This window comes from Phacochoerus africanus, chromosome 7 (assembly GCF_016906955.1).
Source record: "Phacochoerus africanus isolate WHEZ1 chromosome 7, ROS_Pafr_v1, whole genome shotgun sequence".
Classification (NCBI taxonomy): domain Eukaryota; kingdom Metazoa; phylum Chordata; class Mammalia; order Artiodactyla; family Suidae; genus Phacochoerus; species Phacochoerus africanus.
Window position 1 is genome coordinate 20,286,911 of NC_062550.1, and position 12,219 is coordinate 20,299,129.

At 52.0% G+C, this 12,219-nt stretch overlaps 1 protein-coding gene across 1 annotated transcript; it reads right to left on the bottom strand.

Moving 5' to 3' along the window:
- Positions 1-1,128: 1,128 nt before the first annotated feature.
- On the bottom strand, positions 1,129-10,524 carry LOC125131661 (keratin, type II cytoskeletal 71). The gene is made up of 9 exons (XM_047788436.1): positions 10,010-10,524; positions 7,677-7,891; positions 6,887-6,947; positions 6,091-6,186; positions 5,566-5,730; positions 5,265-5,390; positions 3,424-3,644; positions 2,720-2,754; positions 1,129-1,933 (listed from the first exon to the last, which is right to left on the bottom strand). Exons 1-9 carry the CDS (start codon positions 10,454-10,456, stop codon positions 1,722-1,724), a joined length of 1,578 nt encoding a protein of 525 aa, XP_047644392.1. The 5' UTR covers positions 10,457-10,524; the 3' UTR covers positions 1,129-1,721.
- Positions 10,525-12,219: the final 1,695 nt, after the last annotated feature.

A 12,219-nucleotide genomic window follows, 5' to 3' on the forward strand; every position in this document is an offset into this window, starting at 1 on the left:
GGTGCTGCAAAGGAAGCAGGTTGGCAGAGGCTGAGGAAATGGCAATGTCTCTACCTAGTTCTGGAAACACACACACACACACACACACACACATATCACCTTCTCAACTAAGGAAACAACTTCCAACTGAGTCTCCATCTCCTTGCCCTTCTTTACCCATGCCTGCTGAATGATGGTGTTGATTTCCTGTTTGAGGGCAATCAGGAGGCTCCAGCTGATGGTCACCTCCTGGGGTCGTGGGGGCTTCAAGCCTGGCCCTGTGGCCTTGCCCTAAGCCCCAGCCACTACTCTCCAGTCCTAGCCGCCAGCTCAGCCCATCCACCCCGTCCTCTAATCCCTCCACCTCCATATTTGGAAGCTCCCTCCAGCCCCCAAGGATGTCCTGGCTGAGGTTTGCCAGCTCATGCAGATCACTGAGAACTTTGTCCATCTGCCCTCCTATAGCCCTCCTCACCTCAGGGCAGAACAGGCCACCCCAGTGGTTCCAGGGTGGATAGGGGTCTGGGGCAGGGCGGGGAGTGCTAACTGCATAGTCACTAAATTTCACAGCCAGCCTGCCCCAACTCACTCCACCTCAGTCCAGCCTCAGGGACCCAAAACTTTTTCCCTATCTTAGATTCTCTAGCAGAGAGGTTCAGTATATAGGGTCCCCATCAACTTGTTCCCTCCTGGAAGACCGCCCCCCCCCCAACCCAGGAGGCCAGGATCCTGAGAGTGAGGAACAGGTTAAAGCAATGCAGATACCTGTCTGCAAGCCCCCATTTTCCCTTAGGAAAGACCCAGTTCTTATAAAGAGGCCAGGGTCCATTCAAGAACAGGACCTTTTCTGCCCGTGGACACAAGTGACACTTTTGTTGAAAGCCACAAACCAGGCTCTGCACACACCCTCTCTATGCTTATCCTTCTTCTCTCCCCACTCCACCTCCCCATAGCCCCAAGGGTGCCCCCAGCCCCTCTGCTATGTGTGCTCTGAGACCATCTTCTTTTCCTGCTCTAGAAAGACCAACCTGGAAATATGGGTGGCACAGGTGATATGCAGTGGTGCTCTGCATGTGTCCGTGTGTGTCCATATGGGTGTGGGGTGCCTGCTCACGTGAGCATCAGAATGACTACTCAGACACCAAGCTGTTAGATTGTGCTGTTTATTGAGGATCAGTGGGAGGGCCTTTAGGAAGAAAGGAGAGATGAACGCCTCCTCTTCTCTGTGGATGCAGAGAAGAAAGTGCTGTGGGCTCCACTTTGTTCACTCAGAATGAGCCATGAGCCAGCCAGGGTAGGGTGGGAGGATGGCCCTGCTTGGTCATTTGTCCTTCAGCCTCCTTTTCCTGAACACAAAGCCAGCTCTGCCCTTAGGAGCTCCAGTGTGAGAGGGGGACCTTGGTTTGAAACCCATGGAGCCAGACAGAGTAATGAGTGACTGAGCCAGAGCCTGGGCAGAGGATGGAAGGCTGGGAGCCAGGGACTGAGCCGGTGGCATGGCTGGAGGACCAGAGCCAAAGAGGCAAACACAGGCACGTGCAGGAAAGAATTTCACAAAGCTCAGTCATCCTCACCTGTCCAGGTTCAGGAAGACATGAGCTGGGTGGAGTGAGTGGCACATCCAGCACCAGAGGTACGAGAGCAAGGCGGGCAGAGTGGGGTGGGACTGACGGAGGGCTGGGGAGAGGGCACGTGGGAGCCGGAGCCAGCTACAGTGGGAGGGCCCTGGGCAGCCCTCTCCTCTACCGACTGGCTTTCTTGGAGGGGGCACTCAGGCTGGAGCCCTTCCCCAGGGCATCCTTGTAGTCGGTGGTGCTGCTCCGGCTGCGGGTCTCCCCGCCTCGGACGCTGCACACTCCAGAGATGCAACTGCCGCTGTTGGCCACATAGCCTCCACTGACTGAGCTGGGCCGGAAGCCATAGCCACTGCTGCCGCTGGTGGTGCTGATGATGGCTGCAGGGGGAGGGCAGGGTCAGCCCCCGCAGGCAGAGCCGGGGGTGGGACCAGAGGAAGCCACCTTTCCCCAGGGCAGATGGGGCTCCTCTTGGAGCAATGGGTTAGGTCAGGTTTCTGGTCACCACTGACCCCCTCCACACTGGGGAAAATATCTCCAAGACAGCTTTCCCCATGCCCTGACCTTGGCCTGCTGAGCTTTTATCCAGTTTAGCTGGTTCTTAACTCTCAGAGGTCTATCTCTTTGGTCCAGGTACCAGTGGATGCCCCCACCCCTGCATCTTCTATTAGCCTCCCAGCCTCCAACCTCTCCCTCATGTCAGCTGTCCTACAGATGGCATCTTTTGGAAGCTGTGATTTAACTCTTAGCCCTGCGGAGAAATCCAGAGATTCAACACCATGAGCTTGACCTCTGAGATCCCCGGTTTGCTAATTCCCCAGGCCTGGTCTGATCTAATATGCAACCTGGCTCCCCAGGCTTCACACCCACCCATCCTCATCTTCTTGCACTATGTCCTTTGTTTCCCCATTGCCATGGTGGTGATGGCCTTCCACACAGCCGTCCCCTGGGAACAGGGAGACAGAGTGATAGAGAGGAAGGAACCCTGGGCTGGGAGTCGGGAGGCCTGATTGCTGGCCATGCCCTGCCATCTGGCTATGTGATCTCAGGCAAAGTTTTTTCCCTCTCTGATCCTTACATTGCTCATTTACACACACATGGTGTAACTAAGGCTCTTTTCTGTCCATAGATTCTACAATCTTAGGTCCAAGCATGCAAATACTTACAGATGCTGACAGGGGAGGGAAATTCTCCTGACATCCTATTAGGGGAGAAATAAAATCAGAAATAAAATAAACAGCCACCCAACCTATGATGTTAACCTCAAAGCTAGTGCCCCCACCAGCCTGATGTGGGGCTCTGATTTTAATAGGCACCTATGGAAATTCCAAGGCTCCACTGGCACAAGCAGAGACCGGGAAGCTATGGGGGCCGCTCCTGAATCTTTGGGGTAACCAGGCAACAATCCAAGTCAAACAGTAGTTTGCACGAGATGCACGTGTAGGTGTGGCATGCACACCTCTCAAGGGTCAGGCTCGGGCACCAAGTCTTTCCTTCTCCCAAGGACACTGGGGAAGCTGGAGTGTTTGCACGGGAACATCTCTGACAAGCCCATCTTGTACTTGGACAGGCAAGGAAGATGGAACAAAAGGCCTGTTGTAGTAACACGTGTTTGCGGGGGAGGGATATGCCCAGGTACACCCAGGAAGTTGTGAGGATTGAATGAGCCAGTCCACCTAACACAGTGCCTGGTATGAAGCAAGCACTCGTATCTGGGAAGGTATTGTTAGTTACTATTCCTATTCCTGGCATCGCTGCCCCTTCACTTCTTAAGAATTCATCTTTTCTGAATTAGGATGTGTTAGGCTTTCTCCTTTGGTCCTTCCCAAAGCCCTGGGGCCTTCCAGAGCATCCCCCACTGCCCCCTCACCGGCACTCCTCGCTCTCCAGCAGCTTGCGGTAGGTGGCAATCTCCATGTCCAAGGCCAGCTTCAGGCTCATGAGTTCCTGGTACTCCCGCAGCATCCGGGCCAGCTCCTCCTTGGCCTGGTGTAGGGCACCCTCCAGCTCGTCCAGCTTGGCCCGGGCATCCTTCAGGGCATTGTCTCCCCGCTGCTCGGCATCAGCGATGGCCGTCTCCAGGTTGGAAGCCTAAGTGGGAAGTGGAGAAGTTGGAAACCAGAAGGGCTCATTGGAGTCATTCATACCCAAATCCCACTCATTCTTTGAGACTCTGGGGCGGTGATGCCCACTCCACCTTTCAGACCCCCTGCTCTTCTTCGAGTTAGAGCCCCTTCTGGGGCTGGAAAGTCCTTCTTTAGCTTTATCTTTACTCCCTTGTGCTTAGACATTGGTGGTGATGAAAAATAGTGCATTCTGCTTCCTGAGATGCTGGCCAGTTCAGCACCACTTCAATTCATTGTGAAGTCATTTACTTGGCCACCCTGTGCTGAGGATACAAAATGAGTTGGAATAAGCTTGGCCTTCTGCCCTTAAATTGTTTACGGTCTGGGAGGAGCGATCACCGGAATACGGTGTTGCAGGTACAGTGACAATGTCTGCCCAAGTGCATGAGACCACACAGGAGGACACGAGGGAGGAGATTCTCCAGGACAAACTATTATTTGCCGAGTGCTTACCATACACCCAGGCACTGTGCTCAGCTCTACACATGCCCTTCGTCTAATTTGCCTCCTCCAGTCCTCACAACATCCTGTGCAATGAGGACAAGAAACTTGCCTCACATCCCAGAGCTACTAAGTGTTAAAACCCATGGGAGAATGGAAAGAGCTCTGGACCAGGGGTCAGGAGACTTGGTTCAGATCACAGCTCTGCCACGTACCGCTGTGCAATCCACTTAACCTCTCTGAGCCTCGGTTTCCTCATTTGCAACAATGGGTAATGTTTGCCTCACAGGGTCTTTGTGAGGATTTGGTGTGATAAAATGATAGGAGCTGCTGCTCTTGTTATTATAGATGAGCATCCTGTCTCCTCACCTACTAAACTGAGACTGTAGCCCATATTCCCAGGAGCATCTCTGTGCAAGGCTTTAATTAATATCTGCAGAAGAAGGAGTTCCCATTGTGGCTCAGTGGTTAATGAACCTGACTAGCATCGATGGGGACGTGGGTTTCATCCCTGGCCTCGCTCAGTGGGTTAAGGATCTGGCATTGCTGTGAGCTGTGATGTAGGTCACAGACGTGGCTCGGATCTGGAATTGCTATGGCTGTGGTGTAACTCCGATTTGACCCCTAGCCTGGGAACTTCTATATGCCATGAGTGCGACCCCAAAAAGACAAAAGACAAAAAAAAATCTGCAGAAGGAACTTGAAGGGGTGCTCTCTGAACCCTTCTCAATCATTTCATCTGCAAAGGCTTATTAAGTAGCTACTATGTGTCAGGCGCTGTACTAGATGGTGGGAAAACAAAAGGAGCAAAGCAGCAATTACAGAAGTGTGACAAGTACAGGGGTGGCATGGGTTCCAGGACAGCACACTGATCATTCGGGCAGGAGAGGCAGAGGGATATGGTCCTAGCCCACCCTGGGGGATGAGAGGAGGCTTCCTGGGAAAGAGGGCTTTGAAGCAGAGGTCCTTGGGGCAAGCAGCAGATGCGGTGCCCCAGGTTTGCTTGCTCTAAGATTTGATGCAGTGACCTCTTTGACCCCTTTTCTTTCCTGGGCAGAGATTTGGGAGGCTGGCATCCTCAGCACACTCATCCCCTCTCCAACTGCTCCCACTGGCCCTCAGCAAAGACAACCAGCCACCTCACCTGCTTCTTCACATTCTCAATCTCTGAGCGGATTCTCTGGATGAGCCGGGTAAGCTCCGAGATCTCGTTCTTGGTGTTTTTGAGGTCATCCCCATGCCGGCCAGCTGCCAGCTGCAGCTCCTGGAACTGGGGAGTCAAAGCACAGAGCCATAGACGGGTGTGACAAGTGCGATGTGGGAGTGTCCAGTGGCTGGGAGTTAGGCCATGATGGACACTTACTGACATCGCCTCTGCTCTGGAGTTGGTCAGGCCTAGCCCTTCTGCCTGCTAGGGTAACCTCCCCCCCCCAGCCCCAGCTCACCTTGGTCTGGTATAGCGCCTCGGCCTCAGCCTTACTCTTGAGGGCGATCTCCTCGTACTGGGCGCGGACCTCGTCGATGATGCTGTCCAAGTTCAGGTCACGGTTGTTGTCCATGGACAGGATGACGGACATGTCGCTGATGTGGGACTGGATCTGAGCCATCTCCTACAGGGAAACAGGGATGGTCTCGGGGCTTGACTGTCAGAGGCTGACAACCTCCCCCCAGTGAGGTGAGCAAATCCCGGTGCTGTCGTCTTAGAGGATCTGATCCAAGGTCATGTCTCTCTGGGCATAGCTCATTCCTTCTAGGCCCCAGACAGACTCCCGCTGCCATGAAGATAAGCCCAGGCCCATTTCTTTCCCACCCGGAGGTTGGAGATGAGGAACCTCTCAGGGTTGAAATGAAGACGAATGAGCGAACAGGTGGGCCACCTGTGAATGGGGGCCATGGTGCCTCCTCCCAGCCCCTGAAGTGTTGTGCCCACTGGCCACACTTAGAGGGGCAGAGTGGAGAGACAGACTTACAGCTTCATAGAGACACTTGAAGAACTTGATCTCCTGGTCCATGGAGTCCACCTTGGCCTGCAGCTCTACCTTATTGGCATAGGCTGCATCCACATCCTGAAAGATAACCCAGCCATCCCCAGGTCACTGCTGGTGCAGCCAAGAAGCAACATGCACCCCAGCCTGGGTCCCCTGCACTGAGAAATAGCCACTTCTTCTCTTTGGGGAGCTCCTGGGAAATGGGAGGAAGGAGTAAAAGTCCCAGTCCTGCCCGGCCCTGTGTATAGGCTCTCCTCTAAGGAAGGAAGATGGCCAGGCAGCGTCAGTCACCCCTGTGATGTCTGAATGAGGCCCCATGACTGCAGGGGGAGCCCCTGTGTGTCATCCTCTGCTGCTCTTCCCTGTGGACAAACCCCATCCCCTTTAAGCTCTCAAGAATGCCATCACTGGAGTTCTTGCTGTGGCTCAGCAGGTTGGTAAACCAAGTGGTATCCAAGAGGATGGGGGGTTCAATCCCTGGCCTTCCTCAATGGGTTAAGGATCCGGCGTTGCCATAAGCTTTGGTGTAGGCTGGCAGCTGAAGATCCTATTTGACCCTTAGACTGGGAACTTCCATATGCCACAGGTACCACCCTAAATATACATATGTGTGTGTGTATGTACATATATATATATTTATGAATGCCATTATCCTCTCTGCCTTTTTGCTCCCTTTTCTGGATAACCTTGCATCATGGTTTTCCCCTGCCTCCCCCGCACTATTTCTGACTCAGTTCACTCAGGCCAGCCCCAGACCCTGAGCCTGCCATCCACTCACCTTCTTGAGCAGTACAAACTCGTTCTCTGCCGCCGTCCGCCTGTTGATTTCTTCCTCATACCTGCAGGAATGCCAGAGCTCGGTCAGTTAGTACATCTCACTGAGAGCCCTTGTATGCCCAGGGAATACCCAGAACAATGGACAGTGTGCCCATGAGAGGACACAAGTGCAGAGTCCAGGGCCTGTGAGGCCAACCAGGCAAGGAAGGTTTCTTGAAGGAGGGGGTGTGGTCACCAAATTTGGAAGAAGGTGATTTTTGAAGGTCCACCTTCAAAAACGAGAAAGGAACAGAATTCTCGTTGTGGCCCAGCAGGTTACAAACCCAACTAGTATCTACAAGGATAAGGGTTCAATCCCTGGCCCCACTCAGTGGGTTAAGAGTAGGGTGTTGCCGTGAGCTGCAGTGTAGGTCAGAGATGTGGCTCAGATCCCACATTGCTGTAGCTGTGGCATAGGCTGGCAGCTCTGATTAGATTCCTAGGGCTGGGAACTTCCATATGCCATGGGTGTGGCCCTAAAAAGAAAAAAATAAAATAAAATAATTAATTAAAAAAAAAAGAGGAAGGAGCATGTGGCATGAATGTCCTGTAGGAAATCTTGCGTTTGTCCTAAGTGCCAGGATGGAGGAGCAGAGTTTTCTTGGGGTGATTCTGCTTGGTATGATAAGGACCTCTGCCTCCACCCCCACAAATGAAGCTAAGGGTGGCTGTGGGGATCCCAAGTGAATCATTCCTGTTTGACTAGCTCAGAGACAGTCATGGGGCTACCAGGATGTCCCCTGCCTGCTCACCTCTTCTTGTAGTCCTCCACCACGTCTCGCACGCTCCTCAGCTCCGAGTCCAGCCTCACCCTATCCCCGGACAGTGCCTCCAGCTGCTTCCTCAGGGTGCTGATGTAGCCCTCGAGGATGGGCTCCAGGTTGTTCTTACAGTTGTTCAGGTCCAGCTGCTGCAGCAGCTCCCACTTGGTCTCCAGCACCTGGTTCTGCTGCTCCAGGAACCGCACCTGGAACCCAGTGCCCGGAAGTGTTGAACCCCCATGGAAATAGTCACACCTGTCACTCCCACAGCGTTGCACAAAGCACTCTCCCCATGTTCTCTTCTCTACCCCTCACAACAGCTACATAAGCTGGGTGAATCATTAACCCTACTCTCTGGAAAGGAAACTGAGGCATAGAGAAGTTGGGCTTCTTGCCAAGGGCCAGTGGTTTAGTAAGTGGTGGAGCCTAGCACTGAACCCAGACTTGTGTCCCCATAACCCATGCCTCCAGTCACTCTGAACCCACCATTGGCCAAGCAAGCCCAGAACAGGGGCAGGCCTGCAAGTACCAGGACAGAGTCGGACTGGGTCCCTCTTTGGAAAGGTTGACCATTCTAAAGAAGAGAATCTTGCTCTTCATTTCCTAACATATCAAGCTCAATAAGGCTCAATGATCTAAGAACGTCCAGGTATCCTAAATTCCTACATTGGGCCCCAAAACTCCATCTCTGCTCATGGCATCTTCCTGCTCCCCAGTCCGGTTCCTCAGAACCATCTTCCCTAGAACAAGCATGGCCCATGGAACAAGATGGATCTATAAAATTCCCCAGGCCATAGTGTTCTCACAAGGCCAGGAAACTGTCCAGAACAGGTGGATCTGCATATGTCTCTCTTATATGGTTTTAGGTTTTTTCAATCTAATAAAGGGACTTCCCTTAATCATACATGAACACAGCTACCATTTAAACAAGGTTGTGTTCTATCAAATCAGAAACACAGGACATTGGAAAACTCTTTCTGGGATTCAGTGTTGAGATGGGATTGGCCCCCAAACAGCTTGCCTCCAGCAGATAATCCAGCATTTGGTTTGCTTAAACCAGCCCCGACTTCTTCATGTCTATCCATAAGACTGGTCATTGAGCACAGAGAAAACTCTACACCCAGGACACCACAATACACATCTGGACTTCACTTCTGGATGGTTGATAGAATTGTATCCATTTCTCTGGCTGTCTGGCCCTCTGGGATTGTACTCCTCTAAAGACTAAAATTATTTGGGAACAGTCCCAGACTTTGAGTCTGCTTAACCCTCACCACAGGAAGACCACCTTTTTTCCCCAGAGATGACTGTCCTCATTTTTGTTTTCTTTCCATGTCTCCAGACTTTACTCCTTAGTGAGGTTTGACCTGCCCAGCCAAGGTCAGTCTACTCCCATCCCCCTAGGCCCCAAACCTCAGAAAACTTTGATCTTCCAGATGTTAAAAGGCTTAGAGGTAAGAAATCACAGAGATGGTGCTGGTCCCTGAGGTGAAAAGGACCAGCAGTGGATCTCCAAGCTGGAGTCTTGAGCTGTGAGGAGGCTAGCCTCTGATGGCCACTGACCATTGCAACACAGGCTTTGTCCTGAGTGGACCCATCCTTAGTGCCTGACTCTCATGTAGCCAGCATAGCCCTCTGATCCCCAGTAGGGGGTCTGGAGGCAGGAGGCTGAGAACCCTCACCTTCCATCCCCCAGAGATGACCTTGGACACAGCACCACCTCCATGCTTCTGCTGACATGCAAAATTGGAGCAATCATTTCTTATCTACAAAAAGTCAGGGCCTATCTGGGCTGGACGATCCCTTGAAGCCTCTTCCAGACCTTTAATTCCTCTCCTTCTCAACATCCCTCCCCTAGCTCTCAGAGATAAAAATGATAACAACCACCTCCATTTAGGGAGTACTTGTAGGTGTCAGGTGTTGTGCCAAGATCTTCACATGCATTTTCTTTCATAACTCTGACAATGACCCCAAGAGGTAGGTTATTATCTCCCTTGTAGAGAGGAGGAAGCAGAGGCACAGACAGGATGAATGACTCTCCACACATCCACGCAACTGGCTATGTGGTTGGCTTAGCCACAGGAAGCTGGGGTCTTCCCATTAGAGCCCCCACCAGTAGAGATTGACCTACCTCTGTCTTCTCTTGGGAAAGACTACACAGAGAATCTTACATAAGTCACCCCGAAGATAGAAAATATCTGCCTTGTCTACAGTAAGTGCCTCCTCATTTCTAACCTCAATCCCTCCTGCTGCAATGCAAGCTCATGTTCTAAGAAGTAAAGAAAAAGGCCATTCGCATTTCCCCCAGGTCCTAGCAGACCCACCTTGTCGATAAAGGAGGCAAACTTGTTGTTCAGTGCTTTGATCTGCTCCCGCTCCTGGGCGCGCACTTTCTGGATCTCAGGGTCCAGCTCCACGTTGAGGGGGGCCAGGAGGCTCTCGTTGACGGTGACCTGGTGGATGCCTCCAGGTGGGCACACAGTTGGGCACACAGGTCCCAGGGCCACGCTGCCAAACATGCTGCCAGCAAAGCCACTGGCCCGGCCCCGGCCAAATCCGTAGCCTCCACTCTTTCCGGTGCTGTTGGCCATGTTGAAGGAGATGCTCCGGATGCCGCCCAGGTTGTACAAGCTCCGGCTTCCGAAGCCTCCACTGAGCCCTTTGCCCCCTGCCCGGTAGGAGGACGAGCTGCCCCCTGAGAGCACAGCCGAACAGCCACTGAAGCCCCCCTTGGATGCAGCTCCAGACTTGCAGGTGAATTGGCGGCTCATGCTTCTGGTGGAGATGGAGCTCAGATGCAGGAGGGATGAAGGCAAACTCCCACTGGGTTCTGCAGGTTGCAATGAGGACTGGCAGGTGCCCTTCTTTATATGTGCTTAGCGCTGGGGCTCGTGGCTGACCAGTGGAGAGCTTAATTCATGGGTTTGGCTTGCCTGGGAGCAAGAAGTCATTTTCTCCGTGCTGAGCTAGAGATCAAGCCTCCCCACCTCTGAAACAACATGAAACCTTCAAATTGCTGGGCTTGCAAGCCTTGCTCATGTAATTTGGGTCTTATCTAATTAACCCGCTGTTATAGGGTAATTTGCCCCAGGACCCAGCCTCTCTAGGGGGATGTCACTGGCTCTTTCCCATCCCTCTCCTGATGAATCTTCTCTCTTGGCTGTGGGCTTCCTACTGAGGGCCAGAGACCAGGGAAGGGGTGGACTTCCCTAAACAGGGCAGGCTGCTGGCTAGAGTATCTGGGGCTCCAACCACAGCTGTGTTCTCCTCTTTCCTAGAAAGGGACCATTCTTTCAGCCATCCACCCCTCCCCCAGGCCTCCTGAGATACATACCACTGATGGCCCCCTCTCCTAACCCACAGGGGGCAGCAGCTCTCTCAGCAGGGCATCAGGGATGCAGTGGCCTGTTCCCTGGCAGCGACATGAGCAGCCCAGGGAATAGAGGGGGCCCTTATGCTTATGGCAAGTTCTCCAGGAAATGGGATAGCCACATTTCACCTCTCTCAAACTCCCATAATGAGGCAGGCTAGAGGCTGTGCAAGGGACAAGTGACACCTAACCCTTTAAGCACTGAACAGAATGAAGACTAGAAGAGGAGACTGGACTTGGACAGGTGGCTGAGAAATTCCTGGAGTCAAGTGGAGGAAGTATGGACACAGCAGAGAAAGGCTTGTCCAGTGCCTGGAGTTTTCGCCTCCTAGGTGGTCCCCTTCATCATTTCTGTCTTTCCTCCAATGTGTATTTGCTAATAAGACTAGGAGCAACCTGAAGAGAGGAACTATCTGTTTAGAGTTCAAATGAAGAAGCTATTGTCCCAATCAAAAATTGGGCAGAAGACCTAAGCAGATATTTCTCCAAAACCACAGAAGGCCAATAGGAACATGAAAAAAGGCTCAACATCACTACTTATTAGAGAAATGCAGATCAAAACTACAGTGAGGTGCCACCTCACACTGGTCAGAATGGCCATCATCAATAAGTCTACAGATAACAAATGCTGGAGAGGGTGTGGAGAAAAGGGAACCCTCCTACGTTGTTGGTGGGAATATAAACTGGTGAAGCCACTATGGAGAACGATATGGATGGTCCTCAAAAAATTAAGAATAGAGTTGCCATATGATCCAGCAATCTCACTCCTAGATATATTTCCAGAAAAGAAGAAAACTCTAACTTGAAAAGATACATGCACCCCAATGTTCACATCAGCACTACTTACAATAGCCAAGACATGGAAACAACCTAAATGTCCATCTTCTTTTTTTAAACTTTTTTTTGGCTGCACCTGTCCCTACATGGAATTTCCCCCAGGCTGGGGATCAAATCTGAGTGACTTATGCCACAGCTGTGGCAGCACCATGTCCTTAACCCACTGTACCACAGTGGGAACTCCACCAATCTTCTTTATCTCTGGATAAAGAAGATGTGGTGTGTGTGTACAAGTACATACATACCACATATATTTAGAACATTACTCAGTCCTAAAAAAGAATGAAATAACACCATTTGCAGCAACCTTGACAGACCTAGAGATTA

What these genes read in the sequence shown, in the direction of transcription:
- LOC125131661 (XM_047788436.1), bottom strand. Translation starts at nt 10,456, where the DNA reads ATGAGCCGCCAATTCACCTGCAAGTCTGGAGCTGCATCCAAGGGGGGC. An exon ending in AGTTTGTACTGCTCAAGAAG is followed by an intron (nt 6,187 to 6,886) that starts GTGAGTGGATGG and finishes GTTATCTTTCAG; the next exon opens with GATGTGGATGCAGCCTATGC. An exon ending in TCAAGTGTCTCTATGAAGCT is followed by an intron (nt 5,731 to 6,090) that starts GTAAGTCTGTCT and finishes GTTTCCCTGTAG; the next exon opens with GAGATGGCTCAGATCCAGTC.